At 44.0% G+C, this 22,750-nt stretch overlaps 1 protein-coding gene across 1 annotated transcript in view; it reads right to left on the minus strand.

Moving 5' to 3' along the window:
* Window positions 1-15,450: 15,450 nt before the first annotated feature.
* The window catches only part of zswim6 (zinc finger, SWIM-type containing 6), a 40,288-nt gene continuing 32,988 nt past the window's right edge, over window positions 15,451-22,750 (minus strand). The window contains exons 8-14 of the mRNA XM_055874954.1: window positions 22,584-22,730; window positions 20,477-20,737; window positions 19,923-20,058; window positions 19,140-19,297; window positions 18,819-18,982; window positions 18,651-18,732; window positions 15,451-18,530 (exon numbers count right to left, since the gene is read on the minus strand). Of these exons, the coding sequence (XP_055730929.1) occupies window positions 17,668-18,530; window positions 18,651-18,732; window positions 18,819-18,982; window positions 19,140-19,297; window positions 19,923-20,058; window positions 20,477-20,737; window positions 22,584-22,730 (1,811 nt within the window). The 3' untranslated portion in view covers window positions 15,451-17,667. The remainder of the gene's footprint in view (window positions 18,531-18,650; window positions 18,733-18,818; window positions 18,983-19,139; window positions 19,298-19,922; window positions 20,059-20,476; window positions 20,738-22,583; window positions 22,731-22,750) is intronic.

Below are 22,750 nucleotides of genomic sequence, written 5' to 3' on the forward strand. Positions count from 1 at the left end.
TTTTCATTCGGTTTTATTTACTGCAGTGTCTAATTGTCCAAAATGCATGGCCGCTTTCCCGCTCTATATTGCTAAAGAATTTTCACACATTTTTATTTTATTTATTTAACCTTTATTTAACTAGGCAAGTCAGTTAAGAACAAATTCTTATTACAATGACGGCCTAGGAACAAATGCCTTAGTATACGTAATTCCTAAACGTTATAAGAATTTATGAAAATGTGAAAATGACCATATCTATCTAAAGTAGTTACTTGTCAGATTCTTTTTTTGAAATGTCATATTCTTCCTGTGGATGTATATGAACAGATTTTAATAAAATGACATGTTTCTAAAATGCTGTCAGTTCCACTTTAAATGCAACAAAGTTTCACGCACATAAGTTATTTTCTAACAGCAAGCGCGCTGCAATAAAAAACATTCCACTCACCATATGATGATAATTTGAAACTTTACTTATTTTTAAAAGTTAATCTTGAAAAGGGAGAAGCTAACAAACTAGCAACAACATCCTCTTTGATTGCAGCTGCTGCAAACTAGCCGACAACCAAAGCTAGCTAGCTAGACCTGGGAAAACTACTGCTCGCTATTGCTCAGTGACCCAGTTGGCCTTTAAGGCAGAAGTTTCAATGTTTTTGTAAAAATAACGGTCCTGCCCATTAAGTCAAAATTTGATTGGATGATTCCATTGTCACTCCAAGATTTTGCCCTAATACAGTTGAATGGCAGATGTCTTTATCTAGCTTCTGATGGCCTAGCCAATGGCTGACTGAGCTAGCTAGATTCATCTTCCCATAGACCAGTAAAGAAAAATCCTGACTGGATTTTTTCCCCCCTTTAGTGTAAATCAGAATATCATTGAAAATAATGAAATAATAATAATAAATAATATTATAATAACTATTTCATAAATCTTTAGCCCTCTGAAGACGTAGTAGGCCCTCATTGTTCTCTACTGTGTTTGGGTTAGTAATCATGAAAGTCTAAAGAATCCATATGTTGTTCTGAAACATGAACACTGAAATACTGTACATTTCTAACTCTTATTATGGTGGTGATTTGACAACATCACAATCATGGTGTCACGCCCTGGCCTTATTATTCTTTGTTTTCTTTATTATTTTAGTTAGGTCAGGGTGTGACATGGGTAATGTTTATGTTTTGTTGGTTTTGGGTGTTTATTTGGTAAAGGGGTTATGGGGTGTAGTAGATGGTTTTGTGTTGAGTGTATATGTCTAGCGTTGTCTATGTTGGTTAGTTATCTAGGAGAGTCTATGGTTACCTGAATGAGTTCCCAATTAGAGACAGCTGATTTCGGTTGTCTCTGATTGGGAGCCTTATTTAGGGTAGCCATAGGCTCTCATTGGTTGTGGGTAATTGTCTATGTAAGAACGTTAGTAGCCTGTCTGTTTGTGCACAACGTTTGTAGCTTCACGGTCGTTTTGTTGTTTTGTTGTTTTGTTAAAGTGTTTTTGTGTCGTGCTCATCTTCGTGTTATAATAAAAGAAGATGGCTTATTTTCCAAAAGCTGCATTTTGGTCCGTTAATCCGCCACACGATCGTGACAGAATTACCCACCATAGGACCAAGCGGCATGGAAGGCGGCAACAGGACCTACCCACAAAGGATTTCTGGAAATGGGAGGAGATACTGGATGGTAAGGGGCCGTGGGATCAACCTGGAGAATATCGCCTCCCTCGTGAAGAGCTGGAGGCAGCGAAAGCCGAGAGGAGGCGATATGAGGAGGCAGCACGGAGACAAGGCTGGAAGCCTGTGAGTACAACCCAAAAATTTCTTGGGGGGGGCCTTAAAGGGAGTGTGGCGAAGTCAGGTAGGAAACCTGCGCCTACTCCCTGTACTTACCGTGGAGAGCGAGAGTACGGGCAGACACCGTGTTACGCAGTAGAGCGCACGGTGTCTCCTGTACGCGTGCATAGCCCGGTTCGGTACATTTCAGCTCCACGTATCGGCCGGGCTAGACTGAGCGTTGAGCCATATGTCATGAAGCCGGCCCAACGCATCTGGTCACCAGTGCGTCTCCTCGGGCCGGCGTACATGGCACCAGCCTTACGCATGGTGTCCCCGGTTCGCCTACATAGGCCGGTGCGGGTTATTCCACCTCCCCGCACTGGTCAGGCGACGGGGAGCATAGAACCAGGTAAGGTTGGGCAGGCTCGGCGTTCAAGGGAGCCAGTACGCCTGCACGGTCCGGTATTTCCGGCGCCACCTCCCCGCCCCAACCCAGTACCACCAGTGCCTCCTCCACGCACTAGCTATATGGTGCGTGTCTCCAGCCCTTTACCACCAGTGTCTAAACCACGCACCAAGCCTCCTGTGTGTCCCCAGAGTCCTGTGCGTCCTGTTGCTGCTCCCCGCACTAGCCCTGAGATGCGTGTCCCCAGCCCGGTGCCACCAGTCCCGGCACCCCGCACCAGGCCTACAGTGCGCCTCAGCCGGCAGGAGTCTGCCGTCTGCACAGCGTTGACTGAACTGCTCGTCTCCCCAGCGCCATCTGAGCCATCCGTCTCCCCAGCGCCATCTGAGCCATCCGTCTCCCCAGCGCCATCTGAGCCATCCGTCTGCAATGAGCCTGCAAAGCCGCCCGTCTGCCATGAGCCTGCAAAGCCGCCCGTCTGCCATGAGCCCACTGAGCCGTCCGCCAGACAGGAGCCGCTAGAGCCGCCAGCCAGACAGGAGCCGCTAGAGCCGTCCGTCAGACAGGATCTGCCAGAGCCGCCAACCAGACAGGATCTGCCAGAGCCGCCAACCAGACAGGAGCAGCCAGATCAGTCAGCCAGCCATGAGCAGCCAGATCAGTCAGCCAGCCATGAGCAGCCAGATCTGTCAGCCAGCCATGAGCAGCCAGATCCGTCAGCTAGCCATGAGCAGCCAGATCCGTCAGCTAGCCATGAGCAGCCAGATCCGTCAGCTAGCCATGAGCAGCCAGATCCGTCAGCTAGCCATGAGCAGCCAGATCCGTCAGCTAGCCATGAGCAGCCAGATCCGTCAGCTAGCCATGAGCAGCCAGATCCGTCAGCTAGCCATGAGCAGCCAGATCCGTCAGCTAGCCATGAGCAGCCAGATCCGTCAGCTAGCCATGAGCAGCCAGATCCGTCAGCTAGCCATGAGCAGCCAGATCCGTCAGCTAGCCATGAGCAGCCAGATCCGTCAGCTAGCCATGAGCAGCCAGATCCGTCAGCCAGCCATGAGCAGCCAGATCCGTCAGCCAGCCATGAGCAGCCAGATCCGTCAGCCAGCCATGAGCAGCCAGATCCGTCAGCCAGCCATGAGCAGCCAGATCAGTTAGCCAGCCATGAGCAGCCAGATCCGTTAGCCAGCCATGAGCAGCCAGATCTGTCAGCCAGCCATGGGCCGTCCCTCAGTCCGGAGCTGCAGTCCCTCAGTCCGGAGCTGCAGTCCCTCAGTCCGGAGCTGCCATTCCTCAGTCCGGAGCTGCCCCTTACCCTGGAGCTGCCCCTTACCCTGGTGCTGCCCCTTACCCTGGTGCTGCCCCTTACCCTGGTGCTGCCCCTTACCCTGGTACTGCCCCTTACCCTGGTACTGCCCCTTATCCTGGTACTGCCCCTGACCCCGGTACTGCCCCTTACCCTGGTACTGGTTCTTAGTCCGGAGCTGTCCCTTAGTCCGGAACTCCCCCTTAATGCAATGGGGTTAATGTGGAGGGGGGTCGTTTGGAGGAAGCCTAGGAGGTGGTTAGGTACTGTGGTGACGTGGGGACTACGACCAGAGCCGGAGCCGCCACCGTGGAGGGGAGCCCACCCAGACCCTCCCCTAGACTGTGTATGGTGCGCCCGGAGTTCGCGCCTCAAGGGGGGGGTTATGTCACGCCCTGGCCTTATTATTCTTTGTTTTCTTTATTATTTTAGTTAGGTCAGGGTGTGACATGGGTAATGTTTATGTTTTGTTGGTTTTGGGTGTTTATTTGGTAAAGGGGTTATGGGGTGTAGTAGATGGTTTTGTGTTGAGTGTATATGTCTAGCGTTGTCTATGTTGGTTAGTTATCTAGGAGAGTCTATGGTTACCTGAATGAGTTCCCAATTAGAGACAGCTGATTTCGGTTGTCTCTGATTGGGAGCCTTATTTAGGGTAGCCATAGGCTCTCATTGGTTGTGGGTAATTGTCTATGTAAGAACGTTAGTAGCCTGTCTGTTTGTGCACAACGTTTGTAGCTTCACGGTCGTTTTGTTGTTTTGTTGTTTTGTTAAAGTGTTTTTGTGTCGTGCTCATCTTCGTGTTATAATAAAAGAAGATGGCTTATTTTCCAAAAGCTGCATTTTGGTCCGTTAATCCGCCACACGATCGTGACACATGGTCTTGAACGGGACTACGGATAATCCTGAATAAATCGTGAATAATGATGAGTGAGAAAGTTAGACGCACAAATATCATACCCCCAAGACGTGCTGACCTCTCAACATTACAATGGCAGGGGAGGTTAGCATTTTTGTGGGGGTATGATATTTGTGCATCTATAACTTTCTCACTCATCATTATTCACGATTCATTCAGGATTATCCGTAAGCATGGTAGCGTCCACATTAATGTAGAAGTGTTTAAAAACATATTCTATTCATATTTACAATAAAAGTGACCCCAGTATGAACCTAAAAAGGTCATATTAACCCCCGCCAGGTTATATCCCCCCCACTTCTAAAACCAGAGTTGCACCCCTGACTATTTTACTAATAAAGTGGAAAATCTCAAGTGAAATGACAACATTGAACAGTGAACCATCATATTTTTGTATTAAAGATCTAATAATGAAAGTGAAGGATTGCCTGTTTAGAATTTGGTCAAGTTTGTGTGGTAGAGGTGGAAAAAATATTGTTATTCATCAATAATGATCAGCTACCAGGTATAGACCACCTTGATGGGAAACTATTGAGAATGGTAGCAGACTGTATTGCCACCATTATTTGATAGATCCTTAACCAAAGCCTAAAGGAGTGTGTGTCCACAGGCGTGGAAGGAAGCTAAAGTAATTCCAATACCTAAAAATAGTAAAGCACCCTTTGCTGGCTCTAACAGCCGCCCAATCAGTTCGCTGCCTGTTCTTAGTAAACTGATGGAGAGAATTGTGTTTGACCAAATACAATGCTATTTGTCAGAGAACAAGTTAACTACTGACTTTCAGCATGCATTTAGAGAAGGCCACTCACTCAGACAGATGATTGGTTAAACAATAACACCAATAAGATGATAGTGTGAGCTGTATTGTTAGATTTCAGGGCAGCCTTTGATGTTACTCATCATAAATTGTCGTTTAAGAAACTCACTTCGTATGGCTTTACAGCACCTGCCATCACAGGGTTGGATAGGTATTTATCCAATAGAACCCAGAGAGTGTCTATACATCAGATATGTACAGTGTGGTGTCCCTCAGAGCAGTTGCTTTGAAAAGTTCCTCTTCTCTATTTTTACTAATGATTTGCCACTGGTCTGACACAAAGCTAGAATGACTATGTACTGCGGATGATTTCACACTTCACGTCAGCACCCAAAGCCAGTGAGCTCACTGATAAGGAGCTACAGTCAGTCTCCGAATGGGTGATTAATAATAAACTGCTCTTAAGTTCATCTAAAATGAAAGCATTGTATTGGGTTGAAAACATTCTCGAAGACCGAAACCTCAGCTGGAGTTGTGCATAAAGGGTGTGTGACCATTGAGCAAGTTGAGGAAGCTAAACTCCTAGGTAAAACATTGGATGGTCAATTATCACGGTCAAGTCATATTGACAAAGTTGTTGCGTGTTTTTGACACAAACATCAACCGTACTAGTTGTTCAGGCTCTGGTCTTGTCAATTGCAGACTTAGCCAAACTAACTAACATCAACAAGATGCCAGTCTTTCCTGGTTGAGGGTTGACGAGAGATGAACTGATTCTCCTAACACCATTTTTTTGTATTGTATGTACTATTTATTCATTTGATTGTTTGTATATAGTTGTATTTGAAATTGACTGTCCTTGTTGTTGAAAAAACATGTGTTATGGCTTTTCAACCTCTGCCACATCGTGGATTCAGAGCTATCTATCTAAAAGAACTGTGGGGTTTCTTTAATGGAAGCTTCTCTAATGTCAAACATGTAAAGTGTGGTGTACCAGTAGGCCCTCTACTCTTTTCTATTTTTACAAATGACATGCCACTGGCATTAAACAAAGCATGTGTGTCCATGTATGCTGATGATTCAACCATTTATGCATCAGCAACCACAGCTAATGAAGTCACTGAAACCCTTAACAAAGAGCTGCAGTCTGTTTTGGAATGGGTGGCCAGTAATATACTGGTCCTGAATATCTCTAACACTAAGAGCATTGTATTTGGTACAAATCATTCCCTAAGTTCTAGACCTCAGCTGAATCTGGTAATGAATGGTGTGGCTGTTGAACAAGTTGAGGAGGCTAAATTACCTGGCGTTACCTTAGATTGTAAACTGTCATGGTCAAAACATGTTTATTCAATGGTTGTAAAGATGGGGAGAGGTCTGGCCGTAATAAAGAGATGCTCTGCTTTTTTGACACAACACTCCAAAAAGCAAGTTCTGCAGACTCTAGTTTTGTCTAATCTTGATTATTGTCCAGTAGTGTGGTCCAGTGCTGCAAGGAAAGACCTAGTTAAGCTGCAGCTGGCCCAGAACAGAGCATCAAGTTTTGCTCTTAATTGTAATCAGAGGGCTGATATAAATACTATGCATGCCAGTCTCTCTTGGCTAAGAGTTGAGAGACTGACTGCATCACTTCTGTTTATAAGAAACATTAATGTGTTGAAAATCCCAAATTGTTTGCATAGTCAACTTACACACAGCTCTGACACACACACTTATCTCACCAGACATGCCACCAGGGGTCTTTCCACAGTCCCCAAATCCAGAACAAATTCAAGAAAGCGTACAGTATTATATAGAGCCCTTATTGCATGGAACTTCCTTCCATCTCATATTGTTCAAATAAACAGAAAACCTGGTTTAAAAAACAGATAAAGCAACACCTCACGGCACAACGCCGCTCCCCGTTGTTCTGTATTATGTCATTCTGTATTATGTTTCAGGTTTTGTGTGGACCCCAGGAAAAGTAGCTGCTGCTTTTGCAACAGCTAATGGGGATCCTAATAAAATACCAAAAATACCAGTATTTTGTTACTCGTCATGTTTTTGTGGACCCCAGGAAAAATAGCTGCTCCTTCTGCAAACGTGAATGGGTATCCGAATAAACCAATCCTTTCATGTTCTCTCACTGGTTCTTTGTTTACATACTGTGTCTGATGGTGAGGTGTGTGTGTGTTTGTCTGTGAAGACTTAACACAGCCTAGTACCACCACATCTAATGACATAAATTAGCATGACGGACACGGTGCATTAAGCCAATGGGATTGTGAATAGGATGGCGTCGCTCCCGGCTCTGACACGGATTATAAGGAAGGCTGCTGAAACATTACGTCTCTCTATTCAACACATACACACTAAACAGCAGTATGTAGACTCTGCCTCTCACCACTGATACAGGGTCAGATGTTTTTCCCATCTACCTAATGGTTAAGGTTGCGGGTAAGGGAATCTGATCCTAGATCTGTGGTTAAGGCCAATGACAATCTTGAGCCACCCTACAAATAATGATGGCACTAAGGACAGGAGGGGAATTCTGCAGCATCGTTCATTGACATGCACAATCAGATTATCAGGACATAAAATATTCCAAGGACCGGCCCAGAGTGTGATGGATGGTTGGTGCAGTCTAATCTCCACCAAGGTGCTTTGTCCAGCGTCATATTTCTTCCCTCCCTTCTGGGAGAGGGATGGGAGGAAGGGAAGTACAACTCAACTCATTAATTCAGGGGTTTGTGGGTTTAAGTACTTTTTCAGGGTTGAATCCTAACCTCAGTTATGTAGCAAAACTAAACTACTTCAAACTTTTGTGTAACTAAGTGGCATAGGCGGAAATCCCAGGGGGGACGGGGGGGACACGACCCCCCCATCTTGGGAAAAATATGATTTGTCCCCCCCCCAATATATCACTGTAAACATAACTATGTAATTTCAATAATATTAATAATACGCAATGAAAGCACTTGTGCTGATTATAGACACTTAATAGCGCATTTAAATTTCAAAAGATTGCGACCCCCCCCGCCCTTTGCCGCACAATGGTTTGATCCACTGCCAGTTGTTTAGCTGGCAAGGTAATAGAGAGTTCGTATCTACTGTCCGAAAGGGACATGTACGTAACTGACGTGAGGTTAATCCAGTCAATCCATAGCAGGTCCATAGCAATGTTATTTATTTATTTTTATGTTGGCAGGGTTCACACACTAGGGGAATTTGCAGAGCTAGCGCGCAAACTAAAGCAAACATTAACTATCAAGCTAGCTAGTACCTATTCCATTTATGTGGCGTCGTCAAAGATGGAATCTTTGCTATCGTCAGTTTATTCCAAGATCAGCATGCAGCTGTAGTGCTTCGACGTCCCTGTGATAAGGTTAGCAATGAACTGAAGTCCAAACTGAACAGAACAGAACTACACTCTCTTCTACCATTGTCTTGAATATATATAATGGTCTCGTTGCAAAAGATAAATTGTCGCTAGTGAACTTTTTTTATTTTATTTTATTTCACCTTTATTTAATCAGGTAGCAAAGATTATAGCAAACACACAGAAACGGAATTGGTGCTCGCTAGCTTTACAAATTCAGCTATTGTTGGAAGCCAGCCAATATGAAACATATTTAAATTACAAAAGGTTGCAGCATGTGTTGTGTAAATGTGTGTGTGTGCAGCTAGGCCAGCCAGCCAGCCAGGTAGAAAAATGGCAGAAAAAAGTAAGAAGACGGACATCAGAGTATTTGTCAGTACACCAAAACGCATAGTAAGAACTCTAGTATCCTAATATCTCAAAGACTAGTTGATAAAATGTTCATAAGAAAGAAGTGAAATGCTAATGGAAATGTTTCACAATGATGTCATTAGGCAGAGCAGGCAACAGATGGCACACAGACAGCAGAGTTGGGGACAGATATGCAGGGACAGATTGGCAGACAGGGAGTCTCAGGTAAGTTTGTTGAGTCTTTGTTTGGCAACATTATGAAAGGTTCTCAATTTTTTTGACTTGTAAAATAGGGACATAATTGGAAAATGCCATGGATACCCCCACTCTCAACTTAAACTGGTGACTAAACTAAGATTTGTTTACGGCAATGGTATTGCTGTTGTGATTAATTGTGTAGTTTTGGGTACCGGTAGTTAGGAGTACGGCAAACACCTTATTTATTTTCTAGGAGACAGACTGAGTCAGTTAGGGTGGTGAAAGGGAAAGAGCCAGGGAGAGAGACTTCAGAGGACAGTGTCACAGCCACGGCAGGACCAAGTGTCACCCTTGTTGCCAGCAGCACCAGTATAGGGGACAGTGGCACAGCATTGTCCAGTTACCACAGTAATGGCACAAAACCATATCAGCCACACCCACAATTTATAGAACCGCAAACTCTTGCCAACAGAGTGTTGACGTTTCAAGAGAGATGGTTTCGCGATTTCCCCTGGCTACATTATAATCCATCAATAAAAGGAGTGTTGTGTTTTCACTGTAGCCAAGGGTTTTCAAGCCAGCCATCTTTTGGCCAAAGAGCTGATGCTGCCTTCATTAGTGCAGGATTTAGGAACTGGAGAAAAGGCATTGAAAAATTCACAGCACATCAAAATTGCCAAACCCACCGCCACTTTGTAATTGTAACAGCACACCAGCTAAATCCAATCAGTGTCCAGTTATGTCCAGCGCGTGGGGTAAACAGCAGGATGACGCAAGGCATTGCTTGATGAAAATTGTTAGTTCGGTGCGGCATGTAGTAAGACAGGGACAAGCCTTTAGAGGCCACACGGATGACAGTGGGAATTTATACCAGATTTTGAAACTTAGGGCAGAAGAGGATGATCTCATTTTACTGAAGTGGTTAACAGAGCGTACCACAATGTACACAGGCCCAAAAGCACAGAATGAAATTCTGAACATCATGGCCAATAGTCATTCGAGGCATTGCAGCTGAGATTAGGTCTCTTCCGATTGTACAATTTTCATTAATTGTTGATGGTACTCAAGATGTCTCTGGTGCTGAACAGGAGAATGTCTGTCTGCGTTATGTTGACCATGACCTTGTCCCTCACAAGGAGTTTATTGGGCTATACAGGGTGTCTGAGACAACAGGCGAGGGCATTGCGAAAGTGCCAACTGATGTGTTGTTGAGGAAACCCGCAAACATATGCTCGGTTCTTTTGTTCAGTAGTGTGTATAGCAGTGGTTCTCAACCTTTTTGGGGTACTGGAACCCCTGCATATTTTGAGGCAAGGCAGGCAAGGTTTTGAGCGGTCCTCAGGGACCTCCACCCCCTCTATATTATATGTAAACTTACTGGAAACCTTGTGGTACTGACTACATTCATTACACTTTTTTATTTCACGGACCCCTTGCAATTAGTCCATGGACCCCTGTTTGAGAACCCATGGTGTAATTGATAGTTGTTCTTTTGTTTAGTAGTTTTCAGTACACTTACAAATGATTTATTTCATGTTATTTTATTTAAAATGGCATACTTTGTGCGACATACTTGTCCATAGCTGCTGTTTGAAGAGTTGAGACACTGAAGGATATTTTGTTTGATTTATTTGGGTTTTTCATTGAAGTAGTTATTTTGCTTTTAGAACTGTACTTATTTTAAGCTTTTTGTTCTTGCAAAGATATTGTAGACTCAGGCCAGGTGCACATATTTAATGACTATATAAATGTATCAGAAAAAGTCAAATTAAAAGGTCAATTCAATACGGAGACCAACTTTGTGATGGTTCTCAATGGAGATTCTTTTAGATGTGATCACACCATGTTCATTGTATTTATGAAAACTACACCCATACAGTGTACAGTACCATTGTCACCTACTGACCTTTCTTGATATTGCTGGTTGTAAGTACGAATACCTGCATACATACTGGACTGGTAAGGAGCACTACTATAACTATTATTAGTAGTAGAATTATAATGATTTAAACATTTGAACAAGTTGGGAAAACCCTTCAGTTAACTACTGTACCTATCAATTATCCAGTTGTAGGAATTATGGTTCCTCAATATACATTTAACAACGTATGCTATGTGTTACAGCACTACTTTTGGTGTCCCCCTCAGGAATTGCTCTTGAGAAAATTTAATGTAATTGTCCCCTCCAAGGTTGATCTCAGATTTTCGCCCCTGCTAAGTGGTGAAATTTGACATCCAGGACACAGGTCTTCCACACCTAACCAGCAATTGACTGACCTTGTGACCATTCTTCTGTACCATGACAAGAAGACTCTTAGAAATGAATGAATAAAGGAAGCTCAAATCCATCCTTAGAAGGAGCGAGACATTGATTAGAGTAAGCCGTGTTGTTGTTGTACCAGGAGAACTATGAAGGTTAAACTACAGGAGCAGAGAAGGAGCTCTAACCAAGCATTCACGAATGTGAAGAGTTCACAAGATGTGTTTATGTTCACTAAAATCAAACACAATGCAGATCCTTTTCTACACACACACACAGGAATCGCAAGCAGTAGCCACGCTCTAAAGCGAGTGCATCGATCGGACAATACCGCTTTAGAATATGGAGGTGACAATTATGGGAATAACATAGGTAGAATCAAAGCATTTGGGTCAAGGAAACTAAGCCCATTGATATATAAAAAAAAAAATATCCATATTAAATGACAAAATATCACACTTTTGAACAATCATCAAATATGCAGCATTTTATGTGTTTTTTGTTGTTGCTGGCATGTAAAAATTGCTCTAAGCTCCTAGTGGTATTTGCAAGATTAGAACAGCTTCTCTTCTCTTACAGTCTCATTTCGGCAAAAAAACGAATCTTGTTGTTTTGGAAAAAGAGGGAAGCGCCCATTACCAAATTATGGCTCAGCGAATTGGCAAACACTGTACACTTAGAAAGGATTAGATATATTCTGAACAATAAATTATCAACATTTGATCAAATCTGGCAGCCTTTCCTCTCTTACTTGGACCATTCGGCGCTGTGAATTTGTACTTTTTAACGCACTCTCAATAGTAATATTTTAATCCACCTTTGGGCAGCATGTGCTGGCACCGCCACCAGAGCAGTCGGGAGGGGAATAAGGGGAAGGGATAAAGGGGGGGGGGGGGGGGGGGGGCGGGGGGGGGATAAAGGGGGGGAAAAAGTGGGGGGTGACACCTACCCTCTTTCTTTCTACCTGTCCTTATTCTGTATGTCTTGTTTTGTAATATTTGTTTTGTACCCAGAACTCTGGGTCTTTTTGTTTCTGTCTGCTCTTTTATGTTTAGATAAAAATTGTATACCTGCCTTTTATACCTATACACCATTCCTGTGTGTGTTCAATAAAAAATATTTGAACGGAGAACAGCTTCTCTTTTCTACCTGCAGTATCCTATAAGAACGGTCAAGGTCAGATAATGCCTTTGTTGGGAGGGATTATTGAAAGAAGGTAACATACCAACAGCCACGTTGTACAAATCGATAGAAACAGTTAAAACAAACAACAGTCTGAACAAGCAGCACAGCTCCAGTAACCGAGGTACCAGTCTAGCAGTAGAGGCTCCATTTCACCTTTGCTAATATGCTCTTCGACCTCCTTCTAGAATGTTGTGTGTTTAAGGACCTGCTGCCTGTCTCCTGATAAAGGATCAAGTCTACCACCGTGCAACAAATCACAGAGCAAGAGATGTCTATCCACACAGGACTTTTACAAGATAGGAAGTGGAATGCAGACATCCACCAGTGCTGTGGCCGTTAGACTGAAATGGATACCGAGTCTCTTTCCTCTGGCGTCTGGACAGTCTCTGTGGTGTGGTAAAGGTGTAGTATAAAGTTGTCCCTTGACAGACTGATCACTCTGACCAGCTGTTCCTGGAGCAGGAAGGAGACGCGTCGATATGAGAGACAGGAAGGGGAATGATTGATGGGTGTGACGGCAAACACAGGATATTAACCAATTGGATGAGATGAGTTAGTGCTGGGCTGGAACAAAAATGTGGGCTCTCTCAGGATCCCCCAGAAATTACATTTTACATTTACATTTAAGTCATTTAGCAGACGCTCTTATCCAGAGCGACTTACAAATTGGAAAGTTCATACATATTCATCCTGGTCCCCCCATGGGAATTGAACCCTGGTCCCCCCGTGGGAATTGAACCCACAACCCTGGCGTTGCAAGCGCCATGCTCTACCAACTGAGCCACACGGGACCAGAAATAGATTGAGAAACAGATTACTTCTCAGTACTGAGGAGGTGTGTGGTGATATTACCTCAGCTGTAAAACACAGACTTCTCTCTCGTCGAGGCTGTAACAGTTTGTTCTTCCAGAGGTAATGAGAGAACAGAAATCTGGAGACAAAACAAGAAGCGAGAGAAAGAGAGAAAAAAGAGAGAGAGCGAGACGAGAGAGGGAGAGAGATAAAGACAGACTGGAGAAGAGAGCAAAGTAGAGAGAACATTCCCGTCCCAGATGGACTGGGAATCTGGGAATGAGAACAGGATAGTGGTCTGGTTCAGCCAGGATGTGTTTGTGTGTCCCAGCTGTGTGATCCAGTTTATCTTTGGAGCCAGGTATGCCGATGGGGTTACAGAAACTCCCCACTGCCAGGCTATTTATACAGGAGATACTGTACCATTCAAGGTGTGTATGTGTGTACATGAGAGAGGAGAGAGAGAGAGTGTGTGTGTGCAGGCAATGTTCAGATGTTGGCATGAGAACACCCAGTCTCAGTTTCTCTAACATTCTTCTAGAAGCTGAGTGTTGGGGCGATCATGCAGTGTACAAGTAACAACCCCAAATAGACTTCAGGGAACACTATCTCTTGGAATAAATCTATATAACATTGCATGTTAGGGAGTCTTATCTTGCTTCCCAAATACAAACGAAGGCAGAGATATACAGGCTTAATCTCAACCCCTTAACCCCGACCATTTTACCTGGTTCCTGTTTAGTATGGTTCATTGTTAGCTTGGGGATTTACTGCGGTCATTTCTGTTAAAAACACTTCAGATGTAGTAAATTCAAACAGTGCTGACTGACTTGTTATGGAAAGGCTATCGGGGGTCAAAACATTGTCAACAGTAATGTTTGGAAGCATCTAGGGCTGTTCCTGTTCCTCCACCCCCCTCATTCTGTGGTTCTAACTAGAATTCCCTGTCCAGTCTAGTCACCCTGGTTGCCGTTGACGATAAGAGATAGGAAGAGGAAGGAATACCCCACTTCCTATAGTCATCTAACCAAGGAAACTAAAAGGGGGACTTTGCGTCCGCCTGTAAAAAAAGAAAAAAAAAGAATAAAAGATCTAGGGGAAATACTGCTTTTGTAATTTAATGAAACAAGCAGACAACAATAAAATTGTGTTTGAATAGTTAAAGTTGTTGCTGTGAGCCAATTGGGTAACCTAGGTAGCCACAGGTTGTTTCTCCTAAAAACCGACCAGGACTGTAGAGGGATGTAAACGTTACAGTCCAGATGATTCTGTGAAATTCAAAACTACATTTAAGAAAAGTACAACATGTTTAAAGATTACTTTTAAACATTGCTCGGGAGCAGGCATTCTCAATAGTTTGAAAAACATTATATTGGGGGGCTTCCCTCAAGCCACTTTTCATAACGGTGCTAGCAGCCACGTGAATGAGTGAGTGCTAGCTAGCTATTGACCGAAACATTAAGTTAGCTAAGATCAACAACACAAACAAACGGACTACACAGCTGCAAGTAGTGAGTGGAGTTACAAACGGACTATACTAACACAAGTAAAATGCATTACCCGTGATGAAATGTTTTCTACACACATAGCTACTTGTACCTACTTAGACACCGGGTCACCAGGTCCCACACCGAATAGCCACAGGGTTCTTCTCGCAGTATCCATTTCTCTACGTGGAGCATTGTGAACTGTATATTCTGATTTTTGACCTGGTTGCATGTAGATTGAACAACACAACAGCTTTTTGGCATATTTTTGTATAACTAAACACCGATGATGAAGTTGGCTCTTTTACAATTGGGGTCAAAAAAAAAAAGTTTGTTTTCCCAAATTTGTGGGTTTGGTCGAGGGGAATATCTTCGTATGGCCTGAATATCGACTCTGAGTATTATAAACATCTCAGAATACCAGGAATGATAAAGAACAGAACACTTGGAATACCGCCTAAATACACCAAACACAACGACTATAAGACTGTTTCTGGGAAACAGACGAGCAAAAAAAACAAAAAACTTGACTTCCTTTTTACTACTACTCTCAGTGGATTCATTATTTTCCAGACGCATTCCAGGGTTTACATTCTTGGATAAAAGAAAGTAAAACCCAAACATAATGTTTCTCAACTGATGACGCAGCGTAAAATAGCAGAACTAGAAAAAACAAACACCACACAAGGTCTCCTCTCAAAAAACTAATTTTAATTAAAACAAAAAAAAGTTGAATCATTAACAAGTTTATAAAACAGTGATTTAGTTACATAAATAAATTGATATCGGTGTATCAAATCTGAATTTCAACTTCATGAGCAATGCTGACACTGTTGAAGTACAATCGTTTACCTATCATAATAAATAAAATGGAATATGAATTATATTTCTGCCTCTGGACAAAAGGAACTACGGACAAACCTCTAGGGGAGGAGGGGACAAGAGACACTAGACAACGTTTCTGCACCCAAAAACAAACAGAGGAGAAGGGATTTTCAAAGCACTGAACACAAAACCATTCAGCTAAAAATTAAAGACACTAAAAGTTGTAACCAAAGTTGGTTGGCTTTTTAAATTTAATGAACGAAGTTTGGTAGTTAGAACTCCCGTTTGGTTGTTTTAAAGCATTAAGACAAGGCAAGAAAGAAGGCTGTTCTCGTTGAGGAATTCTAGAGAGAAAATAAAAAAATTCAAAAAGAGAGAAACATAAAAATAAAAAAAGCGTAAAAAAAAGTTGGAACAGTCAAGACCTACATAGCAACTTTCTGTCCTGCACAAAGTCAGGGAGTCAGCAGAAGAGGCATGTTGTACATGTTGGTTGGTTGTGGAGGCATGTACATGTTGTTGGTTGGTTGTTGTGCATATAATGGAGCTTCATTTTTGTAACTTGATCACTGCGGAAAGAGACACGAGGCGTGGTCAGGCCAAATTTTTACGCTGATTATTAGTAAAGAGTCAGGGGTTTTGTCAGATCTACATTTGACGGCTTCATAGGCACTGGGCCCTTGTTCTACATCTGTAATGCTAAGGCTCACTGATCTGGCTCCTGGGAAGTCTCTCTCTTTCCTCTTCTTCTGCGGTGCCCAATGAAACTGTGTCTACAACTGGAGGATACATATATTTTGCTGGTCCATACAAAATACAACATCCATGTCCTGTTTTGCAAACAGCCAGTTCCTGTCAAGCAGTCCAGTGGGTGTCAGTCAGTCTGTCTGTCTGTCTCTGCGGGGTCACCCAGCTAACAGTCCTACTGAAGTGACCCCTAACCTTTGACCTTTGTCCTGGCCCCTGATGATGCAACGCAAGGCGACACATTTTAATTGTCCTTCTGATATGTTTTTGCTATAAAAAACCAAGGTACTGCAGCTTCAAGTATTTTGCATTACATAGAATATTATTTATAAATTAGTTAACGTATACATTTGTTTTTCACTATTCAGACATATACTATTATATATACACAGTACAATAAAATGCTCTCACTCTTTCTTTTTTCACTTTCCTTTTTTTTAGAGAAATCCCTGAGAATGTATGTTGACAGTTGCTAAGTTTTCCACAAGCGCAAGCACTATGACAGTATAAGTGTGTGTTTTCTGCGAGGGTGTGTTTACAGTGTTCCTGCAACCGCGTGAGTTTGAGTGTGGGTGTGTTTTTCTGTGTTTATTTGCTTGTTTAGTGTGTGTGTGTGTAGCATCAGGGTGAACAACACTGCAAAGCCATGGCAGACAGTCAGACTGGAGTTGGTGATCACTGTTACTCAAGAAACAAAAACAGTAAATAAAAGGAAAAACTGTGAAATGTGAACTGAACTGTTTGTTTGTGTTGTTCTTTTACGTCTACCGTTTGCACACTTTGACTACACTGAGTGGGGAGGGAGGGGTGAGGACAAGGGGGGAGTAAAGCTGGGTCCGTACGAGGTACTTTTCACGTCTGATGGAGTTGCTCCGTTTGGTTTAAGCCGTGTTTGTCTCTGTGAGCGTTTAACAGAAGGGGAACAGGAGTGCTATGAGGACATCTCGCCACTGGACAACATATACTCAGTGTAAACCAAAAGATTGTATTTTTAGTTCTCTCTCTCTCTCTCACACTCCTTCATACATATAAAGGGACACACACACACACACACACACACACACACATCCACAACAAATGTTCTTTTTTTGTTTGTTTGTGAACTAAATAGGGTCTATATACACATTAATACCGATGTGGCCTTTTCTTGTTTGTTTTTAGTCGTTTCGTTTTTCTTGTTTTCTGTTTTTTCTTTCCGTTTTTCCGTTTTTTTCCGTCACTTTTTAAGTTACAAAAGGATACAAAGGCGGGATCAAGTAAAAGGGGCCGTGATCGCTCTCAATCTCCATAGATTCATCGACCAATCACAATAGTTTTTTTAACGTTTCGTCTTTCGTCAACCGAACCTCTCCCGTACGAGCATCATGAGTTTCTTCTTGCCCTTGTAGATCTGTTTGAGGTTGTCTATGAACTGGGTAAACTGGATGTGTCCGTCCTGGGCCATGAGGAACGTCTCTCTGGCCTTACTAAGGAACTCTATGAACTCGCTGTAGTGGCGCGGGCTGATGTGCGTGAGGCGAGAGTGCGTGGTGTTGATGTAGGCCCCGATAGTGGCGTCCAGCAACTGCCTGAGCGGCGCCTTGTCCAGCGACATCAGCTTCCCAGAGTTCCTGCGGCTGTGCAGCGCCACCATGCCCGGCGTAGTCAACGTGCACCGTCTCAAAATGTCTGACAGCACAGTGGCGCACTTCACGCTCTTCACCACCAGGGGGATGACGGCAGTCAGCTCGTTCTTCCCCAGAGAGTGGCTCAGAGCGCAGGCCCACAGCACGTCGTTGATAGCTGGGTGGGTGTCCTGGTTGTAGCTGAGGTTAAGGTGGGCCATGGCTAGCGTGGCCAGCTTGTAGGCCCTCATGGGATATCCTCTGTGCTCCATATACCTGGCTATCGTGAACAGCTGTGTGTAGCTCATCCCCGTGACGGCCGCGTCCAGGACAATCTGGTAGGCCGTCTCGAAGGCGATGTGGTCCTTCTCGCAGAGCGTGAGGGCGGAGAGGGCACAGTTCTGGGGGTCCTTCATGGTACACTGCAGGGCCAGGGTCCGGGCGGAGGAGGCCAGGTTCTCCTGCTGGTGACAGTCCAGGTGCAGGCGGACGATGGTGGTGTTGGACATGACGGTGGTGGCCACGATGCTGGTGGCCTCGGTCGGGGTGAACAGGGTGAACCAACTCTGCATGATGCTGTCCAACGCATACACACCTACAGCAGGGGAGAGGGTGGTTAGTTGGTGTAAATATATATATTCGACACACACATGCAGTACATCACTCATACACCCCCACACACATTATGCAAAACATCCTTAGAGGAGCAACTCACCAACTTCTGTGGCACAGGTGACAAGCCACCGTACCATCTCTCTCCTCCTCCAGTTCAACGTGGACAGAGTCATTCTCATCACCTTCGGGGGAGAGGGGAGCAGGTACAGGTTAGGGAGGTGTGTGTGTGTGTGTGTTTATGTGTGTTTACTGTGGACGTGTGTGTTACCTGAAGACCCAGCTCCAGTGAGACCTTGAGCAGTGTGATGTCCGGTAGACTGTCCATCAGAGTAGCGATCTTGAAGGCGTCCTGAGCCAGTTTGAAGATGTGAGACGAGGAGTGGATGTTCTTCTGGATGGACTCTAACACTGTTTCTAACTTACGCCCGTCACCTGAGACAAAAAAAACATTTAAAACCCTCATTTAAAACAATCTATTTGCAAAAAATATCAGAAACATTATTGTTTGAGCATGTGTGTGTATGTGAGTGTGCGTTTGTAGTGTGTGTGCTCGTACATACAGTATGTGTGTGTGTGCCAGTGTGTTTACCTTTGGCTGCGGTGAGCATGGTGGAGGCCAGTTCACATTGTTGTGACTCTATATGAGACAGAGTGAACCAGCGAGGGTAGCGGTTGGGGACCATTGACACTATATGGTGAGGTCTGGACAGATCACCTGATGGAGCCATGGATTCCAGGACCGGTAACCTAAAGACATAAATATTTAATATACTGATATTTACCCTTTATTTATTACTTTGATAAGGATGTATGGGCCTTTAAGATGTCTTCTAAGGCTTATGGAATTTTTCAGTGCTTCTGTTAAAGCGGAGATGAGTAAAAACAATTTAGAATAGAACGTTGTAATGCCAGTATATATGAGGCTGGTTGAAGACTGAGTTTTTTTTTTTTTTTTTTTTAAATAAAGATTTCAATATATTATAAATCTAAGGAGTTTAATTTGGGCAGAATGAAATGAAGTTCCAAAGGTTTCATAAGCCTCTCAGCAGTCAGAAAGAAGCCCAAAGTCATAAAATAAATATTTATATATGTATTACTGTATATTTATTATTCAAACACTCTCCAAAACTAATTTCCAATGCTGTTGAATTATTTAACAAGGATTCCCAGCAAAAGGCAGCGTTATGATTAAACAGCACCCAGGATAGCTTCACGCCTCCACGCCTCACACACACATACATCATTTGAGACTCAAAAGGAGGATGACCTCCATTTTTAACTGAACTTACCTGATGTTCTTTCTGGGCATAAACTATTTACTGAAGTGCAAAAAAAAAGAAGTTATGTGAGATATGCTTGTGTGTGTACTTACCTCATGGCTCTCAGTGCAATTTTGTACGCCAGTTCAGTGTCGTGAGGTAGTAGGGAGGTGAAGAGATACTTGGCAAAGGTATGCATGGGAACACTCTCTCTGTAGAGCAACTCTCCTAGACCACTGTATGGACCAGCTACAGGAGACAGAGAATACAGGCTTAGATATATTAGATAGATAGATTAGATTAAAGAGAGATTAGAAAGATAAAGATTAGACGAGAGAGCGACGGATGTGTGTGTAGACATGTTTAACTATACTTGTGGGGACCAGAATATACTGGCATTAAAACGTTATATTTCTAAATCATTAGTAAATAGTAATTAGACCAACAGGGAAAAAGGCTATTTCTAAGGGGTTTAGGGTTAAGGGTAGAATTAGGGTTCAAGGTTAGGTTTAGGAGTCAGTGTTAGGTTTTGGGGTTACGGTTAGGGTTAAGGTTTGCGAAAGCGTTAGGGTTTAGGGAAAATAGGACTTTGAATGGGAATCAATTGTGTGTCCCCACAAAGTTAGTTAAACAAGACTGTGTGTGTGTGTGTGCATCTACCCCTCACCCTCTAGCAGGAAGATTGCTTGCTTGCGGAAGATCTTGACCAGTGCGTCGTCCAGTTCCACTTCCTGGAGCTTGGCCAATAGCTGCTCTTCGTTGCGACACACCTTCTCCTGGGCATATAGGCCGTCGGGCATCACCCTCTGTTGCCCTAAGCCGATCAGAGCCGTCTCTACGGCCAGTGCTACGAACGATTGGCCATCGTCCAGTAAGCGTTGTGCTGGGAAGAGGTGGGGCTCCGACCTTTTGGCTGAACTCACAGAGCCTGGAGAGAGATGGGGAAAGAGAGAGAGAGAGAGAGAGGAAGAAAATAAGAGAGATCACATTAAAAACAGCATGTCTTTGAAATGTTGTCACCAAATCTAATAGCAAGTGAAACAGCAAGGCTGTGGCTCAATCTGTGTCAGAACCAATACGGTCACTCAACCCCCATTATCATGACAATGGTTCGGTGCTGCCCCAGGAAACTACAGCATTCAATTCAGTCATGTGTGTGTACTGTGTCCAGGCGTTAGTTCCCCCCCAGCACTAAAATTACTGCTATTTCAACCAAGGCCTTCAAAGTAGGCTATATATACAAAAGTAAGTGGACCCCCCCTTCAAATTAGTGGATTTGGCTATTTCAGCCACACCCGTTGCTGACAGGTGTATAAAATCTAGAACACAGCCATGCAATCTCCATAGACAAACATTGGTAGTAGAATGGCCCGTACTGAAGAGCACAGTGACTTTCAACGTGGCACAGTCATAGGATGCCACCTTTCTAACAAGTCAGTTCATAAAATGTATGCCCTGCTAGAGCTGACCCGGTCTACTGTAGGTGCTGTTATTGTGAAGTGGAAACGTCTAGGAGCAACAATGGCTCAGCCGCGAAGTGGTAGGCCACACAAGCTCACAGAACGGGACCACCGAGTGCTGAAGCGCATAAAAATCGCCTGTCCTCAGTTGCAACACTCACTAACCGAGTTCCAAACGGCCTTCATGAAATGGGTTTCCATGGCCGAGCAGCCGCACACAAGCCTACGATCACCATGCTCAATGCCAAGCGTCGGCTGGAGTGGTGTAGAGCTTGGCGCCATTGGACTCTGGAGCAGTGGAAATGCAACGTGACGAATCACGTTTCACCATCTGGCAGTCCGACAGACGAATCTGGGTTTGGCGGATGCCAGGAGAACGCTACCTCCCCCAATGCATAGTGCCAACTGTAAAGTTTGGTGGAGGAGGAATAATGGTCTGGGGCTGTTTTTCCATGGTTCGGGCTAGGCCCCTTATTTCCATTGAAGGGAAATCTTAAAGCTACAGCACAATGACATTCCAGACGATTCTGTGCTTCCAACTTTGTGGCAACAGTTTGTGGGAGGCCCTTTCCTGTTTCAGCAATGCAATGCCTCCGTGCACAAAGCGAGGTCCATACAGAAATGGTTTGTCGAGATCGGTGTGGAAGAACTTGACTGGCCTGCACAGAGCCCTGACCTCAACCCCATAGAACACCTTTGGGATGAATTGGAACGGAGACTGCGAGCCAGGCCTAATCGCCCAACATTAGTGCCCAACCTCACTAAATGCTCTTGTGGCTGAGTAAAAGCAAGTCTACCGCAGCAATTTCCCAACATCTAGTAGAAAGCCTTCCCAGAAGAGTGGAGGCTGTTATAGCAGCAAAGAGGGATCAATTATTTTGGTCATGTAGTGTATCTTAAGGTTTCACAATCAATGTATGGATGCGCTATTTCCTTTATTGATGTATGTGTTGATCTATTAGCATGTTCTGTCTCTCTGCGGTCTCTCTGTGTGTGTGTTCTCCAGGGAGAGGTTATCATTTATTCTAATAGCTTAATGATGTCTCTATGGGCCCACAGACATGACCCCAGGAGGATTAACACACACACACACACACACACGTCTAGACGAGCAGTTTCCAAGGCCATGGAACGCAAGTATCTATCTGACAGAACCAATCACACCCAATCATCACTGATGACATCACTAATTGTTCCTCAGCCATCCTCCAATCACAGCTCATGAATAAAAGATGGCGCAGAAAAAAACGATCCAATTAAAATGCATAAAATATGCAGAAAAGGGAGAGAGAGTGAGAGTGTGCATGCATTTACCTGAGAAGTCGAGGAAGGCGTTGCGCCCCTCCTCGTCTCCCCGTCCCGTGTCCAGTAGGGTGCTGAACAGAGTGCCTATAGGGTCCAGGGGGTGTCCCACCCAGCCCTCCATGTTGGTGACAGATGTCATGCCTTTATGGAGCAGCTCTAGAGAGGACAAAACCACA

The sequence above is a fragment of the Salvelinus fontinalis genome, chromosome 21 (genome assembly GCF_029448725.1).
Source record: "Salvelinus fontinalis isolate EN_2023a chromosome 21, ASM2944872v1, whole genome shotgun sequence".
NCBI classification, from domain to species: domain Eukaryota; kingdom Metazoa; phylum Chordata; class Actinopteri; order Salmoniformes; family Salmonidae; genus Salvelinus; species Salvelinus fontinalis.